Source organism: Ciona robusta, chromosome 7 (assembly GCF_009617815.1).
Source record: "Ciona robusta chromosome 7, ASM961781v2".
Lineage (NCBI taxonomy): Eukaryota > Metazoa > Chordata > Ascidiacea > Phlebobranchia > Cionidae > Ciona > Ciona robusta.
Window position 1 is genome coordinate 1,765,259 of NC_143241.1, and position 21,964 is coordinate 1,787,222.

General features: G+C 34.1%; 3 protein-coding genes across 6 annotated transcripts; all 3 read left to right on the forward strand.

Moving 5' to 3' along the window:
* The first annotated feature begins 589 nt into the window (after positions 1 to 589).
* On the forward strand, positions 590 to 3,806 carry LOC149733376 (centromere protein M-like). Of its 3 annotated transcripts, none has more exons than XM_089881644.1 (4): positions 590 to 1,065; positions 2,087 to 2,275; positions 3,054 to 3,194; positions 3,434 to 3,806. In XM_089881644.1, the coding sequence occupies exons 2-4, from the start codon at positions 2,095 to 2,097 to the stop codon at positions 3,658 to 3,660; spliced, it is 549 nt and encodes a 182-aa protein (XP_089737770.1). In that variant the 5' UTR covers positions 590 to 1,065; positions 2,087 to 2,094; the 3' UTR covers positions 3,661 to 3,806. The 3 variants fall into 3 exon arrangements, with proteins under 3 accessions (XP_089737770.1, XP_089737771.1, XP_089737769.1); XM_089881645.1 differs by having other exon boundaries at positions 590 to 801; XM_089881643.1 differs by lacking the exon at positions 590 to 1,065 and having other exon boundaries at positions 1,807 to 2,275.
* A 1,191-nt stretch (positions 3,807 to 4,997) lies between these two features.
* Positions 4,998 to 7,754, forward strand: LOC149733377 (solute carrier family 35 member E3-like). Of its 2 annotated transcripts, XM_089881640.1 has the most exons (6): positions 5,009 to 5,451; positions 5,515 to 5,625; positions 5,805 to 5,958; positions 6,334 to 6,537; positions 6,885 to 6,941; positions 7,188 to 7,754. In XM_089881640.1, exons 1-6 carry the CDS (start codon positions 5,065 to 5,067, stop codon positions 7,232 to 7,234), a joined length of 960 nt encoding a protein of 319 aa, XP_089737766.1. In that variant the 5' UTR covers positions 5,009 to 5,064; the 3' UTR covers positions 7,235 to 7,754. The 2 variants fall into 2 exon arrangements, with proteins under 2 accessions (XP_089737767.1, XP_089737766.1); XM_089881641.1 differs by lacking the exon at positions 5,515 to 5,625 and having other exon boundaries at positions 4,998 to 5,451.
* A 2,203-nt stretch (positions 7,755 to 9,957) lies between these two features.
* LOC149733378 (protein transport protein Sec24C-like) lies at positions 9,958 to 21,582 on the forward strand. The gene is made up of 22 exons (XM_089881951.1): positions 9,958 to 10,182; positions 10,535 to 10,680; positions 10,994 to 11,133; positions 11,379 to 11,536; positions 11,820 to 11,937; positions 13,076 to 13,279; positions 13,338 to 13,414; positions 13,627 to 13,815; positions 14,027 to 14,143; positions 14,837 to 15,040; positions 15,252 to 15,349; positions 17,022 to 17,130; positions 17,613 to 17,729; positions 17,781 to 17,935; positions 18,120 to 18,232; positions 18,586 to 18,731; positions 19,080 to 19,225; positions 19,552 to 19,720; positions 20,157 to 20,279; positions 20,358 to 20,549; positions 20,618 to 20,707; positions 21,071 to 21,582. The coding sequence occupies exons 1-22, from the start codon at positions 10,069 to 10,071 to the stop codon at positions 21,209 to 21,211; spliced, it is 3,066 nt and encodes a 1,021-aa protein (XP_089738077.1). The 5' UTR covers positions 9,958 to 10,068; the 3' UTR covers positions 21,212 to 21,582.
* The last annotated feature ends 382 nt before the right edge of the window (positions 21,583 to 21,964 follow it).

Here is a 21,964-nt window from a genome sequence, read left to right on the forward strand (position 1 = left end):
GAACAGGATCAGAGTCGTATAAACACCGAGTAGTCCAACTGCCGTCTATGTGTGTCCAAAATAGAGCAAAAGTGGTGACTTTGACAATGGGTTTAAACGAACTTGTTAAGTTTTGTTTGTGTTTTCCTATTGTGGAAAGGTGTAAAACAGCTTCTATTTACCTTACCAAACAATTTTTAGAAAAAATGTATAAATTTAGCCGCATTAAATGACTAAAATGTCGCAAATCAACCGCTTTTAATTCTAATTTTTGACTTTTTTGACACAGAAAACAAATAACATTTCAACCTTTAAATTTGTTTTTAGGCCCAAGTTTTTCTGTAATTTACCGAAAAACATACATTTTCCCTATACCTACTGTGTTATTCTGGACCCAAATTGCCGTTCAATTTGTGTTTTACGTAACAATGGGTTAGACTACTCGGTATTTCTATAACTCTGAACAGGATACCAGGCGATTTTACATTTGATTGTGAATGCTTTGTCGGCAGACATATCGGCCGACAATCTCTCGCTCCTATCGGCAGCGCTTTTACCGCCCGTAGTGTGAACCCGCCTTAAAATGTTATACGTGCCTATCCATTAGAGCTTTGCTCTCTTGTTTTAAGTAAACTGGTACGCCCCAACTTTGGTACGCCCGGGTGTTTTAAAAAGATCATCACTTGCGCGATTAAAAAGTATGTAAATGTAGACGTAAGGAATATTTTAGACCAATGTTTTAACCGTTTACCAGCTAAAGAATTGGTACTATTAAAGAATGCTCCGGTACGTTACAGATTAGGCTGGTGAAAAGTGTTAGAGGTTGGTATTTAGGGGTTATTAGTAGTTTTAGGGGGATAAGGCTTAAGAGATTCGTGATTAGCAAATATTCTAGGGGAGGAATCTTCACAGGATAATCCTTTAGACTTTTACCTATTGATTTATATAAAGTTTGCTTTTAAAATGTTACCTATGCCTTACTGACACCCACTGTATAAGGTATTTGCGAAAAAGTTGTGTTTTGGTGTTAAAAATGAACTTGAAAAGGGGGGAAAATCATGCTTCGTCACTCTAATTCGCCATAAGGTTAACCATTTATTACTTTACAATAGCCACATGTAATGCCACAAATGGGTCCCTAATAAAACTACAGGTTGCGCACGGTTGCAGATATTTCGGTTATTTCGATCAGAAGCGCTACGCGGCCAAGTCCAATACATGTTAAATGACCATACGAGTTTAACAAACCAACCTTTGGTCCGATACCTCAAATGGTTTGCAACCGCGTAATGGTTTTTTTGACCATAACTAAAAAACCATTCGAGATATCGGAGCAAAAGTTGTTCGAGGTATCGGACTCGTATGGTCATTTGACATCTATTGGACTTGGCCGCATAGCGTTTCTGATCGAAATAACCAAAATATCTGCAACCGTTTGCAACCGCGTGCAACCTGTAGTTTTATTAGGTACCCGCCACAAAGCCCACAATAGTAATATATATATAATATATGCATATAAATATATATATTATTATTAATGCATGTTATAATCTTGATTTATGCTAGTGGCAATCTTGCCCCGAAGCCTTTGCTTAATTCATTAGGACTCATGTGGAAAATATGGTGATTTTCGCGTTTTTAAAAATATTTTTGACAAGAACTTTTAATTTCTTTCAAAAAAATCAAACAGAGGGTATTAATGACTGTAAGGAACATTTTTCCGACCACCAGCTATTATCTCTCAAGATCTCCAAGGGATTACCATGTTTTTTGTAAAGAAAATACATATTATTACGTAATCAAAAAATACTAATCAATAAATTTTTATTTTGTATGCAAACAGTTCATATTAAAAAGAATGGCATGCGTGGAAAAATTATTCTCCGCATGTAATTTTTGTTTTGTTTTCCACAATCTGCGCAAATTAATTTTTTAAAGAAAGCCATGCACAGGTCGTTCGTAATCAATACTGCTGTTTTAAACCTTTATACATAAGCGTAAAAATTTGAGAGAATCCTTTCAAAAATTTGTTTAAGACTAAAATATTGTACAAAAAATATCCTCTGCACAAAAAATAAGCTTTCCAATATAGCAAATAATATCTTAGAAAAGCAGATGCCGTATACAAAACGGTTGATAAGTTGTCCAGATATGAAAGAAGATGCAGCGTCTTCTATTTTACTCATCGGTGATTTGGGTTTACAATTACAATGTTTAGCATCAAGATTGGTGGAAATTGCCGACCAACAAAATGTTTATTTAAAAGTCCATACGTCAAATGAATTGCCGATTACCGGTAAGTAAGATTTCTCATTCTCAATGCGTTTCATGAGTTTAATGTATAAAAACAGTTTTGTATATTATAATAACTTGGATCAACAGTATGATGAATGAATGAATGTAACTTACTTTATCCTCGTGTGGTCGGAAAACGACAGTCGTTATCACACGGGTTTTAACACCTCGTGCCAGCTTACGAGTTACCATGTATGTTACTTTGTGGATAATTATTTTTTTGGGAGGGATTTTTTTTAAATTTTATGTATGGCTGATAATTTGGACAACCCATTAGTGACCACTGGGTTGGAGCAATTGCTGTTAAGTGTCTTGCACAAGGACACATATGCCCATGATGAGAGCAACGTCGAGCCTTGAATCTATAACCTCTGGGTTACAGGCAGGCGCGCTAACCACTATGCCACGGCGCCGGACAAATATACCTATTCTACAGAGCTGTGCTTTAGCCAGAGTTTATTTAAATTATTCTAGCATTAGTGTTGGTAAAGTTGTTGTAACAGTAATTTTTCTATGTACACCTAATGAAAATACTACCTAGCGGTTTGTGAAATAACTGATTTGGATATAAAGATTGTTGGAAGTTTGACTATCAAACATACTTTTGTGTGACCAAATATTACCATACACATTAACACATAGTTCAATAGTTGCATACACTACTATGCTAAAATACATTTGCAGATTTGCCTGCAAGTTTAACTGTCATGCAACCTAACCGAATTTTTACTCTAAACCAGTCTGTTTTACTTAAATATAAGCATCATCTTATATTTCAGCTGAAGAAAGGGATCTTTCACTTACTGTTTCACTAATTGTTCTTCTTGTAAATCTTAATGGTAAAAATACAATGATGAGTTGCCAGCGGTCTGCTAAATTTATCCCATTACCATTCTATCTTGGAAGGTTAATATTGGTCGGTATGTCATAATTGATTTCTTTAAATTGGTAATTAACTAATTGGTATTTAAATTGCCTTGATTAAATTGTAGTTCTGAGTGTTATTGTAAAATATGGTTTCATAATTTTATTGTTTGCTTATAAAAAGTTAAGGTGTGCCTCTATTTAGGACCGATAGTTTGGAATTTACTTAACCTTTTGTATGTGCTTTTTTATTTAGGAAAATACTCCCATATTAAATGATGTAACCACTGTTTAGGTCTTAACATTGCTTGTGAGGAGAAATGGTCTGTGGGACCTGAGGAAGTTTCAGACTTTTCATCACAATGTGATTGTCCGGTTATTTGGGGAAACTTAAGTAATGAAGAGAGTCTTAACAGTTTATGTCAACAGCTTTTACATCTCTTAAAACAATTGTCGGTTGAACTTTGTGTTACAAGTTTGTGCAGTGGCAGTTCGTCAATGCTGGACACCATTAATTCATGATGTTTGGATTTTTTATTAACCCTTAGTATTTGGTATAGATATCTGAAACATGTAGCCCTCCTAATTGTATTGGGCAAAAGTGCATTTAAAATACTTTCAAGAAATGTTACATAAGTGAGTTTATTACATTAATTTGTAATTTTTTACTTTCTGCTGATATTTTTACACGTTACTACTAGAATCTATTTTACTTCCTGTTCTGTTTGATAATGAATGAATGTATGTAACTTACTTTATCCTCGCGTGGCCGGAAAACGACAGTCCTTATAACACGGGTTTAACACCTCGTGCCAGCTTACGAGTTATCATGTATGTTACTTTGTGGGTAATTATTTTTTGGGGATTTTTTTTATATATTGCTGTTAATTTGGACAACCCATCAGTGACCACTGGGTTGGAGCAATTGCCGTTAAGTGTTTTGCCCAAGGACACATACGCCCACAATGGTAGCAGCGACGAGCCTTGAATCCATTACCTCTGCGCTACAGGCAGGCGCGCTAACCACTACGCCACGGCGGCGGTAAACTAAAGAAATGTACCGTACTATATTTAAATTAGATATGCCTTTAATTTCAGTCTCGCAACCTACATACTATTTATGTAGATTTGCCTATTTATTATACACATAGCGGCATGGACATTGTTCCGTTTAATTTTGCGGTAGTGAAACGAAACTGAATGAAATTTGGTATGCATTGGTTCACGTCAGTGTTAATATATGTTTATATACATATATTAACATTGGTTCACGTCAGTGTTAATATATGTTTATATACATATATCAACATTGGTTCACGCACAGTCGTGGGTATTTCTATGGCTATGGGTTCATGGTGCCAAATATTCAAAAATTTACATATGGCTCACTTAATACTGCATTGTGTAGTCTGTGGTTTGCAAGAGCGAAACGACTTGTAGCAACAGTAAAACGACAGTGGTGAAACACGCTTATGGATATATAACAAAACTCTAAGAGGATATTAAAAACTTTTATATTTCCTTCTTAACAAAACAACGTATTTTCTTATAACACGGGTAGGGAAAGTCCCGTAATCTTTAAGTAGTTGTAACAATTGGTAACAACTCGCGTCCTTAGATAAACTGCATACCAAATGTTGAATCTTCTATTGGAACTGTTATGTAATCTGATGCGTATTACGTATTACATTTTACTTAAAGCAGTTATACAGGCATGCCGTTACGTATTGTGCGTGGCAAAACCGGAGACTGCAGACGTGGCATGAATAGATGCGACAAATCGTTGAAATGCCTGCAGGTTTATACACTCGTGGGAGAATAGACAACTAGAGCAAACTTAGAATTCATTAGCGATGTTGCGATTTCGTTAACTGCAAGTACCTAACATTGGCCGTTTTCTCTTGCAGTTGTTTAGCTAATAGCATAATGATTGGTTCTGTTGACAAAAAAGTATGTGCTGTTCTACTTCTCAACTTTGTTTGTTCGGTATGTATTGTCTTTTTCAACAAGTGGTTGTATGCAAAGATGGACTTTCCGAACCTGACGCTAACCCTTCTGCACTTCGTTTGCACAAGCCTGGGACTGTTTGTGTGTAAACAATTAAAATTGTTTGAAGTGAAAAGGATCCCACTAATGCAGATTCTACCACTCGCAGTAACTTTTTGCGGGTTTGTTGTTTTTACAAATTTATCCTTACAAAACAATACAGTGGGTACTTACCAAATGGGGAAATTGCTCACAACACCAGTGCTCATTATTATACAATCCAACTTTTACAATGTGAGCTTCTCTGGGAGAATCAAATTCAGTTTGGTAAGCTTGTGTATTTCAACGAAGTGTTAATAAAGTTTATATTAATAATCATGTTATTTTCAGATCCCAATCTCTATTGGTATTTTCATTAACTCATACTATGACATTAAGTTTAATGTTGTTGGAACAGTGTTTGCCCTCACTGGTGTGATAGTAACTTCAATTTATCAAGTGGTAAGGTAGCCTATAGTGTATTTTTGTGTGCATAATACCTGTATGGATATAAGTACTTGTATTCGTTTTATAACATAATTGATTCTGCAATCCATACAGATTGTTCCTGCAATCCAAAACTAAAGTAATAAGTGTAGAATAAAAAAAATACTGATCAAAACTGTTACTATTATTTGCAGTTGGTTAAAAACAAGCAAAAAGATTTGGAGGCAAATTCAATGCAATTATTGTATTACCAAGCTCCAATGTCCTCACTAATGCTCCTCTGCCTTGTCCCAATGTTAGAACCTGTTTTCACGAAGGGTGGTGTGTTTGGTGGTGGCCTTACAGCAGGTAGGATGAACTTTTGTTAAAACATTTTGGTAAAGAGAGTAAAAGTTTGTACTTCAACCAAAATGTAGAGTTGTGGTTAAAAGAATCCATTACAATAAACAATTTTGTGAAGTACTGTAGCCAAGAATAGATAGCCGGTTTGTTTGATAATAAATTGGGTAATTGTAATTGTAGCCAGGTAAATTAGACTACGGTGGTTCAGGATTTCAATAATTTTATTAAAACCAAAAATTTTAAATATTAAGTTACTTTTGTTAAACCAATTCATTTTAAATGTAAATTATGTTTGTTTGGATTATATATGTTATAGTTAAATGTAAGTTTATCATGATAAGACATATTCTTACTGATTTTCTTGTACTTTTATTTATTTAGGTGCATTGACATTGGCTCTGACAACTGGTTTAATTGCTGTATTGATCAACATTACAATATTCTGGATTATCGCCAATACATCTCCAGTTACATATAATATCTTTGGTAACTTCAAGTTTTGCAGTACAATCATTGGTGGTGTCGTTATATTTCATGATCCTATACATGCTTATCAGTTCTTGGGAATCTTGATCACTTTGTCGGGTATGATTCTTTATTGGTTAATATATTTGACAATGACCGATCTGTACAGCCACACAGCCACGGCCCAGAGACACAGCCACGGCCCAGAGAAGGAGGGGGGTTGGGACCTTTTCTTTAGAAAACAATTTAATGTAATTAAATAAACAAAAAAATGCAAATTAAACTCTTCCCCACCCTCGTATTTTATTTGGATTGAAAAATCTTTGTTATTTTTTTTCTGCTGCTTCACTGCCTGCCTTTTATACCTCAGTAAATTATTACTTGATATTTAAAAAACAGACCAACACTCCTCACTAAAGAAACAAAAAAATACTAAAAATATGATTGCTTATCCATGTTCATTTCAGGTGTTGCACTTTACACACATGAGAAATTAAGACCAAAACCAGCTGAAGAAAAATCAAGTAAGTTTCTCAAAATGTTCAATTTCAAAAATTCTCTGTAATTTACACAGCACAGGCTAAACTATTTCATATATTAATGAAAATTTCCTGGTACAAATCTGCCACACTTGGCGTTTTATTTATTTTAAAGAAACTGTGGTCTAGATTAAGTGTAACTGTGTTTGTATAAGTAACAATTGATGTGAATATATGAATTAATATCATCGTGTATTTTTAATTATAATGTTTTGCATAAATTCTTTGCAGATGTTGAAGAACCAGAAGAAACTATAAAAAACAAAAATGTTGTTTAGAGCTACACAATGTGCATCTACTGTGTGTATATTATTTAGAGTATTTAAAATGCCTCTATTAACAATCGCTTGTTCCACATAGAAAACTACCAACTGTTTTATTAATGCTTGCCTTATAATCGCTGCTTAAATAAACACACCCCACTTTTTGTTGTTCTGTATACAACTCGCAGTTTAAATATTACCTGGCTATTTTGTTTTGTACGATACCATTTTACCATAACCATGAGTGGGATTCCTATATCTGTGCAGTGAAAACGCATGAAAGCTCTTTTTCTATTTACAGATTTTTGCTGAAGCATTTACCCTATTTTATGTGCATAATTATGTTTATTAATTATTCGGCGCCTTTAAATTGTGTCACAGTATTTACAATTTGCAGTTTTAAATACATAATTGTATTTTACAAAAGGTTTTTAAGCCTGTCTTTGTTGATTTTACTTGTCACGTTATTTTGTATATTGTAATCTAATCCCATACCACGGCTACACATTTACCAATAAATTTCCAGGACACTTCGGTTGAATCTCCTGTGACACAGATGGTAACAATTCATATTCAAAGCACCAATAGGAAGGTTTTTTTACAGTCTGTTTAGTATTGGCACTTCATAACAATGCACTTCTGCTGTAACTTCTACATTGAATAGAATAGATCATGGCCTACTAAGATATCTTTAGTAGGCCAGAATGTAACTTGCTTTATTCTAACGTGACGGGAAATGCCGGTCGTTGTAACGCAATAATGTCAAGGGTTGGCACAACAGTGCCGCATAAGGCATTTTATATTTTAGACATACTTCACCTTGAAGCGAAGTTACTTACCCACAATGCGCGATTCGTTTCCGAAAACAGGGGTAAAAGGTCAGAAAGCTTTGTTTGTCAAAATTGTAAAACAAATATAGGCTATATAGCAGGATTGGGAAAGACGGGACAGCTTTAGCACATAATAACCAAACATCCTGATTATGTATTAAACAACGGCTTGTGGAAGTCGTGAGAATACGGTTTTATAATTCTTTGAATGTTTTTTGGTACTACTTTAATGGGACGGGAAAATAGAATGAAAAAGTGTCCTATTACCAAATTTCGAATATTGTAGGGTGGGGGAAGATGGGACACTTTGTCAGACAAGACTTATTTTAATTTTCTTTTTACGGACCCCCATTTAATGATAATCAGAAAAATAAGGTTACAGAATTATTCGACAGAATTATCACGACTTTAAACCGTTAAACCGTTAAACCGATATTTTTGTTGTTTTTATTCCAAATTAAAGTCATTTTGACCCCTGCCTACTTTCTTCATGCTTATATCGCAGTGTTTTTTTACAAAACTAAAACTAGTTTTATGAGACAAAGTTAAACTGTACGAAATATTCAAGGTTGTTTTATGAAGCTATGAAACTAGTTTAATCGTTCGCCCACGCAAACTAAAAAAATTCTTCGGCTTTACTGTGATTTAGCAAGCATTAAAAAATAGCACCATACTATTTCGCATTGTTTTACCTGTTCAAAGTATACTGTTTCTATTTTACACATTTTTTTAATATTTAAATACAGTAATCAGCTTTGATGGGCGTTTTATAAAGTCGTAATAATACTGTCGAATAATTCTGTAATCTTGTTTTCCTGATTATCATTAAATAGGGGTCCGTAAAAAGAAAATTAAAAAAGTCTCGTTCGACAAAGTGTCCCATCCCCCCCCCCCCACCTTACTATAATAATAGTTTACCTTCAAGTTCTTAACTCTTCGCCTTATCAGTATACCAAAACAGCTCTCGCTATCATTAGAATTGTATTGATAAATGATTCCCCTAAAGTTCTCCCCCTGTTGTGCGGATCGCTAAGCAACTCCTCGTGTGTTTTATTATATTTTAATAAATTGGTGTCAATTAATAAAGGAATGATAGTACTAATTCGTGGTATTACCCAAAATCTTTCATCTATTTTGATTTTGGAAATATTTGGCAATATGTGCTTAAGTGTCCCATCCTCCCCCATTGTACTACTTCAAATGAGCTACTGACTACAGTAAAATATGTGATCATTATATTTGTTGATTGTAATCGTATTCTGTTTTCAACGCTGTGGTCTACAACAATTTAAAATACTTGGCCGTCGCAGCTATATACCTCATGTAGACACCAATACCCAACAGACAAAACGAAAGTTGCCGCGCGATCGCACGTTTCTATCAGGTGCACTGATCTGTCATTTAGAAGCTTCGGGCGGGTGTCTCGCATTGTACAGCAGTCACTGCTGAGGTTCAAACATATACATTTTTGTAGCATAGCAATAATATTTTGCGTATAACGTTGTTTTTCTACTATGATTATTAAAGACATTGCAGATAACGTTCTGTTCACTGCTGCGAGACTAACGTTTTAATTCTGACGTGGCAAAAACATACTTACCACTAGAGGCGTTTATGCAATGTGTCAGCTGTGGTGTGTTCGGTTGTTGCTTGTTGTTGTTGTAGGTAGTTGTATGTTTAACAAATTTCTGGTTACATTGTTGGGTTTAGAACTCGAAAACATTCGAACCAGATTTAATTTTGTTTCGTTTGTTGTGCAGAGCTTTTTATTTACCTCATACGACTTTTAAAAATATTTTTTTGCTAATCTGTAATCATAAATCTTATCTTTTGTGCTTATGGTGATAGTAATATGATCATTCTTTTTGTTTAACATATTGATCTTTGCCTTCACTGGTGCCAATTACTTTTACTTGTATACCTTGTATTTAGATTTGTTACTGTTTGTTTAAGAATTTTAACATCTGAAGAAAAAACCAGCAACAAATGAACTTGCCTAATTGACCCTGATTTAATAAAATGCAGCCTCCAAATTATCAGTATCCACCCCAGGGCCCAATGTCCATGGATCCTGTGTACAATCAATCCAACTATCCACCACATAATTCTGCTGTTGGTGGAAATGTTACTTATGTAAGTGGGCCAATAATATAACTATAGCCAATATATTCTGTTAAAATAAGATATGAAATGTTTATTTCACAGTAGTAGCATTTTGCTGCAATTTATTATAGTTTAATTAATACCAAAACGTTGATTACAAACGACCTGTACCCGGATTTGTTTTGAGTTACCTTAATTGCTCAGATTCAAATTCCAGGCAATACAACCTATGTCAAATGTTCCTTACCATTGTTTGTTATTTGTATTCTAGTTAGTAGCTCAAAAACAACAATGTGTCTGATGTTAATGGAACATGTTCGGCCACACTATTTGTTGTCGCTTAAGCAATGTTGCTATATTCATTATTTCTTTACCTCTGCAGACTCATGGTGGTGCTTTACAAACAAGTAAACATACCCCACCAGCTACAAGTGGAAGCATACCAAGCCAACAACCACCCGTAACATCGGTAAATGGATATTATAATGGCCATCAATATCAAAGCAACAATATGTATCATTCTGGACCGTAAGTTTTGTATATATTATGTTACTAAAGTTAAAATACAGCTCCAGACAATGTGTACATGCGTTACTGTTTTTTAAAATTCCCTGTTTGGAAAATGTTTAAAATTTTAAGACTAATTTAAAATCAATAAGCCTACCTAACCTGCATCTCTTTATAAAAATTACATGAGCAATTAAGCTGTGGACTGTAAATAAGTTATATTGTAAACATATAAATTGAAATCAACATCACCTTAGTTTATTTGACCGGAGTGTAATAACTATTTTACCTCTTACTTATAAAAATAAGTAATTTAACAATTGTACATTATTAGACAAATGAATCCACCCCCTACTTCATACAACCAACCAATAACGTCACCACCACCACCATTACCAAGTAATACAAACTCTGGAATGAACAATCCACCAGCAAGTGGGTATCAACAAAACTATCAACGTCCACCAACTTCAGGTGATTGTGATATAAACACTATCATATATGATATAGACTCATTGTAAATCATTTTTTTGGTATTTTCTGCATAATTGTAAAACAATTGCTAGTTTTTGGGCTTTATCATAAGGTATATAATTTCTTTTTATCTCACAATGTGTTTTACTTACTTTGGGTGTTGGTTTAAATTTAGTAAAGAGGGGAGAGCCTAATATATATTTATGTATATAATGTTTATTATTCTATTTGTAATTACCAAACAGAATATCCCCAACAACCTGGTTATCCTGTATCTGGTGCTGGAGAACCCCCTCGGCCAAACGAACATTCATATTCCAAACCAAACCAACCCCCGTACCAACCTATTCATCAACAAATGTCAAACATGAGTATTAACAACCAAAACCAAACCTTTAACCAGGTATTCATGCGCACGTTCTTTTAAAATGCATACAACCTATTTATTTTTTGCTTGTTTATTTGTTTGATTGCTTACTGAGTTACTGCTTACCTGTTTAAGTTGAAGTTTTCACACTGTAAATAACAATTCCTTATTCAAAAGCATATTTAAAGTGCTATTACGTTGTATGATTGTATTTCTAAATTTAAATTAAATCAACTGCGTAGGTTAATTGTGGTAACTTATTCTTTTTGAATACTTTATACAAGTAACAGTTTAAGGTATCAACTATTTAACTTTTTAGGCACCTGGATCTTACATGCCACCCCCAAGCACTCCTGGTTACATACCTCCACCACAAACAATTAACCCAACACAATCTTATCCACAACCTGGACCACCAGGCCCACCTGGACCACCAGGTTTGTATGTTTACTACTTTTTTATAATATGTGTTCACAGAATCACAAACCTATGATTAAGTTAATTTATAGATTAGTAGTTCCGATAAATTTTAGTGTCATCTCATTACATTGGTGTCATTTATTTGTTATTGTTTATATTCAACAGACTGTTAATTCAAATTAAATTAAATCATTCGCATAAACTTAACCTGATTTATTTTCTATTTGGCAAAACAAATATATATAATATGTATCTTTATGATATATTAGGGTATATAAAATGTTACACTCACTAGTACCTACTGTACCATTTTTCTTATAAAAAGTCAGTTTTCTTGTTAAACATTAGGTATGAAAATATGCTGAGTCAGCAAAATCTTGTATGTACCTTGGTTCAATCGAAAAAGTTAAATATAGTAAAGTCTATGTTTTACGATATTTTTTTATTATATTCTTGTAAAAGAATTTAGTATACCAAAGTATATATAATATTTAGTATTTTAGAAACGATCAAATTTGAGTAAAATTTTTCTGATGGAAAATCCCATGCATTGTCGAACCTGTCAAATTTTTTTTACTTAAGCAGGTTTTTACTTCTTTTTAGAAGCCGTATCATTTTGGCAAACTTCGATGCTATCATTAGGTTACATTTGAGCTTTTCTATTAAAACACAAATTTTCTTTTTTCGTTGGTATGCCCCTTTAAATAGTCCTGATTTTAATTGGCATGTCAAAATTTGTAATTGCCGTCTAAATTTCAGCACAATGTTATAAATCTTTTGATAGAACATTGCTGAACTAAACATTCACGACCGTAAACACAATATTGCATACTGCCCATTCCATCAGTTACAAAACTCTTGTGTTTAAAATCCTGGACACCTAAATTGCTATTGTGACGCAAAGTGAAATTTAAATTAAAAAGGAAAACAAACAAAAGTAGTCAAAAGGAAATTTGAACTGCGCCTTAAAAATGGATTTTTTTTTGTGATAACGATCGACCACCATAGACATATAAAGTTGTAACTTAAATAGTAGTTGCAACATTTGTAAGAGGGTCAATCTCTCTAAAACAAATTTCATAATTTTTGTATGAAGCTGTCAAGCTGATATGTTTTGATATTTTTGCTTATCAACATATTTAACAAACACCACAGGAGCAGCTGGGGTTGCAAGGCCACCTAATTACCCCAACCAACCAGTGACTGCACCACCAAAAAGACTTGACCCTGATGCCATGCCAAGCCCCATACAAGTTATACAAGATGATAAAATAAACCGTGGAGGGGAAGGGTTCCGCACAGAAGGCAGAGGCTTGGTACCTCCATTGGTGACCACTCAGTTCACTGTAGAAGATATGGGTACGTACCTAACATTGTGTAAACTATAGCTTGTTGTATAATGTATTTCATTACATAGGGAGTGTCAGCCCAAGGTATGTTCGGTGTACAGCATACAATCTACCAGCAACTGCCGATATGGCCAAGAATTGTCAAGTAAGTTCAGTATTATATTTGTTGTGTGTAATTTTGTTTTAATTGGCTAACTAACATATAGTAGTATGGATAAGATTAGACATGATTTCATTCTATTTTCTTGTCCCATATAGTAACAGTAGTAAACAAAGGATATTTACAGAATAATGCAACCCCAAGTCGTATACCTGTGACTTTTTTATCTTTCTAATCCAATTGTTTTGATATCCCAGGTACCAATGAGTTTATGTGTGAAGCCATTATCAGCTTTACCTGAGGGTGAATCTCCACCATTTATAGTTGACCCGGGTCCTGATGGTCCAATTCGATGCAAACGATGCAAGGCATACATGTGCCCACAGTTTACATTCACTGATGGTGGAAGAAGGTTTCAGTGTGTCCTGTGTAATGCAATCACAGATGTAAGTTTATATGAAAATTACAAACTCTATCTTTTTGTGAGGGAAATATAATTACTTATCGTGAGAATTAATGTTTATTATAATGAAAGATAACAATAACACTGGCTTATAATTGAATTTAACAGTTTCTATGTTTCATATGTATTAGCGATATGAATGTTCTTAGTTCCAAAGTTCAGCAGGTCAATCAATAATTAACACAATGTTACAGACCCCACATAGTTATTTTGATCACCTGGACCACATGAACCAGCGTGTGGATAAATATAGAAGGCCCGAGTTGTGCCGAGGTTCGTATGAATTCATCGCAACAAAAGATTATTGTCGGGTAAGTTCTTAAATGATTCAACACTAACAATAAATAACAAACGATCTTTTAAAAAAGTTTTCACAAAAATTTGGTACAATTTCTACTGTAATACAGAGTATCCATAACTGACTATTAGTTGCAGGTTTAGTATTTTTGCAATTCATGTTAACATAAGCAAAACAAAACCCAAACCAAGGCTTTACTAAAAGCATTTTCAAGATATTTGCTTTTAAAATGATCGGAGCTGTGTAGTATTATTAATCATTATATTCCTTTTGTTCAATAATTGCCTTCGTTCACAGTTAAAGTATTATAAAACCTACATTCTATTTATTAATTTTTGGAGTTTAGTTTGTAGACTTAATTTGATTATTTTATCCTACCAATTATGTTCAAGGTAAATTAGTTTAATGTATAGTTAGCGATAATTATCTTAATTATATTTGTAAAATATGGAATTAATGTAAATACACTGTAAAGTAATAAGTTAATAGCTTGGTAAGTATTGAGATAATTGAAGAGAAATCAAGGATTTCCATCTGTTAATTAGGAATCTAGATGGATTAGTAGTTTATTATTATAAATGAGTGAATACTCTGTTTTAAATTCCAGTTCATTTTAGCGTGCCTCTATAAAAATCCTTACCAATGCAGAATTGTCAACCTTACACAGAATATATAATTCGAGTAACTTGTTTCTTTTTGTTGTTAGAATGATAAGTTTCCACTTTCCCCGGCCTTTATATTTGCCATTGATGTTTCATACAACGCAATGAAGTCTGGTTATGTTGACCTTCTGTGCCGACAACTCCATACATTGCTCGATACTCTACCTAAAGAAGCACATCAAGAGAAATCCTCAATTAGAGTTGGTTTCATCACTTATAACAATGTCTTGCATTTCTATAATTTGAAGGTTTGTGTGTTTTAAATATGGAAGTTGTCTAACTAAAAAAAACTAATAATAAATTTGAGTAGTTAGTATGTGGGTTAAACAGAACTTACTGCAAATTTGTAAAGAATTAAACACTTAAAACTATAAAAGTTGCGACTAGTTTTGAAAGTTTACACTTTTTTGTTGAAAACATACTTTGAACACAACTAATAGTAATATATATGAAAAACAGAGTTCCCTGGCACAACCACAGATGATGGTAGTATCAGATGTTAATGATGTGTTCGTTCCATTACAAGATGGATTCCTTGTTGATCTTGATCAATCTAGGTAATATCCTTAAAATGAGAGTTGTTTTGACGTTTCTTAAGCAAGACAAATTATTGTCACAGTCAGTGGCGTCGATTTTATAAAAACGTAGGGGTTGCGACATTACACTATGTTAGCTGAAAGTAGGTATATGTAGAACAAGTAAAACCACGCATATAACGTGTGCGGCATTCAATAGAAAAGGTATGACATAAGTCTGGCAGTTGATTGCGGGTAAGTGTTTAAAAACTTGACAATATGACATGTAAATATCATCATATAAATGCCAATACGTTGATTATACAGACAGACGGTCACCCGTTGGCCGTACGCTAATGGACCACATCACAATACCGCGTATGACGTCACATTATTCAACTGACAGGTGCAGCATTGCGCAATATCTTACGTTAATTCTCTGCGTCACAATATTGGTTATAATGCAACATTTGACTTTAAAACTCGTAATTGCGCAACATAAAACTAAAAGTTGTTCGCATCACAATTGAACACGTAACAATTTTGTGTTGGTTGACGGGCGCAATGAAGTTTAAAAAAATCATTTTAACAAAAGTCGAGGAAACAAAAAAAGTTAATTAAACATGCGTCAATCATGTTGTACAACACACGATCAAAGCTACGTTCGCCCATCACCAATCAAAGGAGCATTACCGGCACCGCCACGATCTCCCTTTTAACAGACGAACTTAACAGGATAAGGTTTGCGAGCGAGAATAATGTTTCACATGTAGGCTAAATAATGAATGTGTGAATTGTTATTATGTTGCAATAATCGACGTGTAAATTGTTATTATGTCGTAATGAATCCACGCGTGAATCCTTACTATTTCGTAACAAACATGTTGCTTGGCTGAAGAAAATATCATATATAAATATAAAGCAGTGACCGACCCGATTTAGGTAGTTCATTTTCGCACGTTTAACAGCCAAATTACATTGATTTTACACGCAACTGTTGTTAGGGATTCATGGCATGTGTGCGTCTTAGAAAAAGAACACCTATTCCTTTAGTTTAATTTTCTCCTGGTCGCGTGTTTTAAGTTTAATTCGAATTGCCTTCGGGAGAAAAGCAGCTTTGGAAGTAGACGTTAGACAAAATTTAAAAGGTAGAAATGACTAGTAAACATTACATTCTCACACAATAATATAATTGTTACTGTAACAATTGGCGATTTTGCGATTATCAATGTGACGTAAACACTTGTCTGACGTAACACGCAGCCGTTATAGGTAACCGCGCAGGGTACAAAAACGGCTAGTTTATGCGTTGGGAGAATGAAGGTGTTGCGTAACTACTATAAAGTAATTGTTTGATAAAGTTAAATATATTTATTTAAGAAGAATTTAAGAATAATTTCCTTTAATAATTTGAAAATCCAGGGGTTGCTGCAACCCCTGCAAAATTGTCAGGGTAGGCCTGCATACCCTGCACCATATAAATCGACGCCAGTGGTCACAGTTGTCAGTGCCGTAACACGGTTGCTTAACATGCGTGCCTATAATTTGAGGTTATGGGTTCAAGGCATGTCGCAGAAAATAAAATTCAACCACAAAGTTGCATTCGTGTTAACTTGTAAAGGTTGAGGTGTATGAAACAGAACCAATGTTATGTCCTTTTCTGGCCACATGAGGATAATGAAAGTTACACAATCTTTATTTAAATATCTACCAGGCATGTGATAGACAGTTTGTTGGATCAAATACCTGACATGTTTCGTGACACTCGGGAAACTGAGCTTGTGTTTGCTCCGGTCATTCAAGCTGCTGTGCAAGCACTCAAGGTAAAGTCATAGTTAGTGTTGCAATGTTATGTTATTTACATAAAATAAAATAAAACATTTTGCCTTTTCTAATGAAAAAAACCAGTGCCAATGTCCTTTAACTCTGCTTGCTCTTGTTATAATCACATCAAGATTGTAAAACTGCTCACCTTTGCCCACTGGTTTGATTAAGTTTTAATGGAATTCCCGCAGTTAAAATTTAAAAACACTATGAGCATGTTTGAGTGATGTACCAATGTGTGAAATACAAGTTTCCTAAAAAAAGCGTTGCATCGGAGAGTGAAACAGTTTAAAAACCCCAGTATGTTGCATCAATATTTTGTATCAAAGCTTATTTTTAATATTTTCCATTAGGTTTGAAAAAGTGGTTTCCATATACAAATTTAATCCAGTATTTGTTAATATTAAGCCATCCGTACTCAGTTAATGAAATGATATTCCACATTTCCTGATATAAATGTTTTACTGACATTACTCCTCAGTCGGCAGAATGTGCTGGGAAGTTGTTCATGTTCCATACCAGTCTCCCAATAGGGGAAGCACCTGGAAAACTCAAAAATCGTGATGATCGGAAATTAATTGCAACAGACAAAGAAAAGGTAATTTTTTTTTATTATTTTTGTTTCTGATTAATTGATTGATTGGTTTAGGTTTTATTCAACCCTGCAAGCAACTTCTATGAGAAACTTGCAAAGGATTGTGTTGCTCAAGCTTGCTGTGTGGATTTGTTCTTATTCCCTAACCAATATGTGGATGTAGCAACCTTATCGCAAGTCCCACAATATACAGGGGGGCAGGTGTACAAGTAAGTTACTTAAATAAAAGATGTGTTTCAATAAAACCTACTGTATAGAAAAGGATATGTTAGTTTTTAATAAAATATTTACAAAGTTTTGTCAGAAGATCATTTCTTCGAAAATATACGCCCGTAGATTTTTGTCAAATAGTCTTGGCATAAAACTTCCAATATTAACTTTAATACAACTCAGATACAACTTCTTCCGATCTGACATCGATGGTTCTCGTTTCATCAAAGATTTTGCTCATGACCTTCAACGTGACATTGTGTTCGATGCAATCATGCGTGTGAGAACAAGCACAGGTACAATATTCTTATATTGAATGATCCTTATATTTGTTTGTCTTTCGCATGCAATTCTTTTTGAGTAATTTGCAGGAATCTAGGTTTAAAATACTTTGCTCTATGTAATTAGCATTAAAATTATATGTTTTGTTAATCCTGGCCATTCCACTATTAATCCACTACCAGATCCAAGTGTTAGAATATGCTTAATGTTATTTATCCATCACTAAAGATATCTTTGTTTATACATGAAATACCCATTTAATAACCTGATTTTATATCATCTAAATTCTTTATTTTTCATTGATTTCTTGTAAATTCATGTTTGATAAATTTTCTTTGACCAAACATGGCATTACTAATGTTACCAGGTATCCGCGCTGTCCAGTTCTATGGTTCCTTATACATGGGTAACACCACAGATGTTGAATTGGCCGCCATAGATTGCGATAAAGCCATCCAAGTTGAGTTGAAACACGATGATAAAATAGCTGAGGAATATGGAGCGTACGTGCAGGTGATTCAACTATGTTTGATAAAATATGGCTGGTGCTAGTTAAACAAGTTATAAACAGATAAACCCGCTTCCATATTTACTGCTGTTATCATGTTTGTGTTCTTGGAACTGTTTTGGATCGAAGACCTTAACATTAATTTGCTTCAGTCCAAATCTGTTAAAAAAAATTAAAAAAATAAACAAAAGTTGCATACAAGCAGCTATGAGAAGTACGAAGCCACCATGCATAGTAATATTATAACCTCTGTGTTACAACAACAGTTTCCCCAATATTCCACAATAAATACATGTTTAGTATATGATCATATATTAACTAACTGTTAAGAACTGTTATTGTTGTTTTTGTAGATTGCTCTGTTGTACACATCAGTGAGTGGACAGCGTCGACTTCGTTTACATAATCTAAACTTGAGTGTATGTACCCAGCTTGCTGATTTATACAGATCATGTGAAACGGATGTTTTGATGAACTATCTTGCTAAGAAAGCTGTTGTGTAAGTTCACACTTTGATTTATTCGCCGCAGATTTGTTTTATTTTAAAGCAATTTAGTTTACATAGTGTGATAAATAGTGTTGTAGGTAATATTTTACATAATGTAATAAATCAAAAAATGTTTGTATAAAATGAATGAATTAGTATTATAGGTAATATTTGTCAACTAAATTTTGCAACATTCATTGTCAATTAAATTTTACATTTTCTGTGAAAATTTAATACTTCTTTACATTAAAAGCGTTCAACTTTATGAGCACCAGATCAGGGTCAGTTTCACGGAATTTATTCCAAGTTACTTTATTCTAACTCTCTATTAATATTAGATCTGCTCTACAATCTTCATCTGCAAAACTACGGGAAGAGTTGATCAACCAGATATCGGTGACACTTGCCACGTATCGTAAACATGTGGCTTCACCCTCGTCACCGGGACAACTTATCCTACCAGAGTGCATGAAGTTGTTGCCCGTGTACTTGAACTGTTTATTGAAGGTAAACATTTTATACTTGCTGTTGGAATCGTAAGTCTAAAGATTAACAATAAGTAATTAATACAAGTATTTGTGTGTAATATAGAGCAGCACATGGTAATGCAAAATAATAAAAAGGTATTAAATATGATGTGTAAATATTTTTAATATAGTAAACTCCATCACTATTAAGCAAATTCGGTCCATAATTGAAGTCAATTGTGAGAGATAAGCTAACTGAACTTCAGCCTCGTATTTAAACTAACATGAACTTGGACGTGATTTTGTCGCTAAAGTTTCTTATGCTTTGTGGTTATGGAGTTTAGAATATTGCTTTTGCTAATTAAATGCACAAACAATTAGATTCTAAAAATTGTTTTTTAAAAATAAAAAGCTTTTAAGGCTCAGGTTTTAGGTGAAATCAAAATAATAAGATGTTTATGTTGTATTATCATCAGAACGATGCCATCCATTCGTCACATGACGTCACCACTGATGATCGAGCTTATTTGCGCCACCTTATTATTTCCATGGATGTTTCGGACACACAAACATTTTTGTATCCACGTCTTATACCAGTGGTAAGTCATATTGTTATAATAATCTCAAATTTCACTGCTTGCATAAAATAATTCAATATAATTTCTGATTTATTTTAGTTCGGTGAAACTGTCTCAATTGAGGGACTTCCCCCTGCTATCCGTTGTTCTGAAGAGCGAATGAAGGAGAATGAAGCTTATCTGCTTGAGAATGCAGTTAGTTTGTTTCTATGGATCGGACAATCTGTTGATCCAGCGTGGATACAAAATGTCTTCGGTGTCCAAAGTGCGGCACAGATTGATATTGACTTGGTGAGTTACGATTACAGATTGGTTTCATTTAAGGTCATCTGCTCATGTATATACTTTGAAACTTGCAGGTCAACCTTGTTGTTTATGATAATGAAGATTCAAGAAAACTTCGTGATCTGGTTGCTAAGTTACAAGCATCACGAAATCGCCAAATGAAGGTATGTCCATAACATAACTGAGTGTCAGGAAATAGCTTTACCTATTTATTTCTGCTCAATGTTTGATTTGCATCGCAAAAAAGGAAAGCACTAGTTTAGAACAAACATGCACAAAAAGAACATTTTATAAAATTGTGGGCCTTTGTTACGTGTTCATTATTTGATGTTTCACATTTTTTTATAATAAAGTACTGTCTGTGAATGTATTGCATAATCTACACCACCACATTGAATGTCGTATACGCCAGTATAGACACTGAGGATGACTTCGTACATGTAGCTTGAACGTAATTTGCTACGAAGTTCCATTACTGAAGCATGTATCATTCTTATCACATGACAACATCAATGTATTTCTTGCAGTTCACTATTGTACGACAACGAGATAAATTGGAGCCATGGTTTAAACATTTGTTGGCAGAAGACCGTGGAGCTGGTGGTGCTACTTCATATGTGGATTTCTTATGTCATATGCACAAAGAAATACGAGCTTTGCTGAACTAGTCAAGAAAATTATTTTAACCTTTGTGTCCAAATATTTGAATGTATAGGCAATCGTATGTTTGGATGGATAAGATAAAATGCAATTCCGACGCTGCATATTCTATAACCATTGTGCAATAACATTGTATTAACTATGGGACAACTATTTCCGTTTTATGACGTCACATCGGTATTATAGAAGCATAAGTTATTTTCCGACCATTAATTATGACGTCACGACCTTGTGGTGTTAGTTGTCATTGGTGACGGAATTCACAGAAGATTGTGATTGGTACACGGATATGTATAGATGCTCACTTGTATATAGGCCTTGCTTATTTGACTTGAACGTTTTATCGCCCGTTATAAAAAATAAAAGTCTAAGGTCGTAATTGGAGTGCTCATTTTTAGGGAAAATGGGGTAGGGGGAAGACGGGACACGTTTAGCGTCAAATATCCAATTCTCCCGATCGTGTTTTAAACAATAACGACGGTCTCGCAATACTACCAAATGAGACGAGAAATGGAATGAAATGTGTCCCATCTTTTCCCAGCCTGCTATAGATGCCATTGTGTGATGTTGTTTAAATACACCTTTAAAAAAACCGTCTGTAAACTCGCAGTTGGGCAAAATTGGTATAGAGTAGAGTGTAGTTAAAGCCACCGCGTCAAAGAACACCCGTGCAACAATTCTTATGTTGCCGCGCTATGCGCCTATCAATAAAAATGTTACATTTAAAATAACGCAGTCCAAGTATACTACAGAATGGAGGT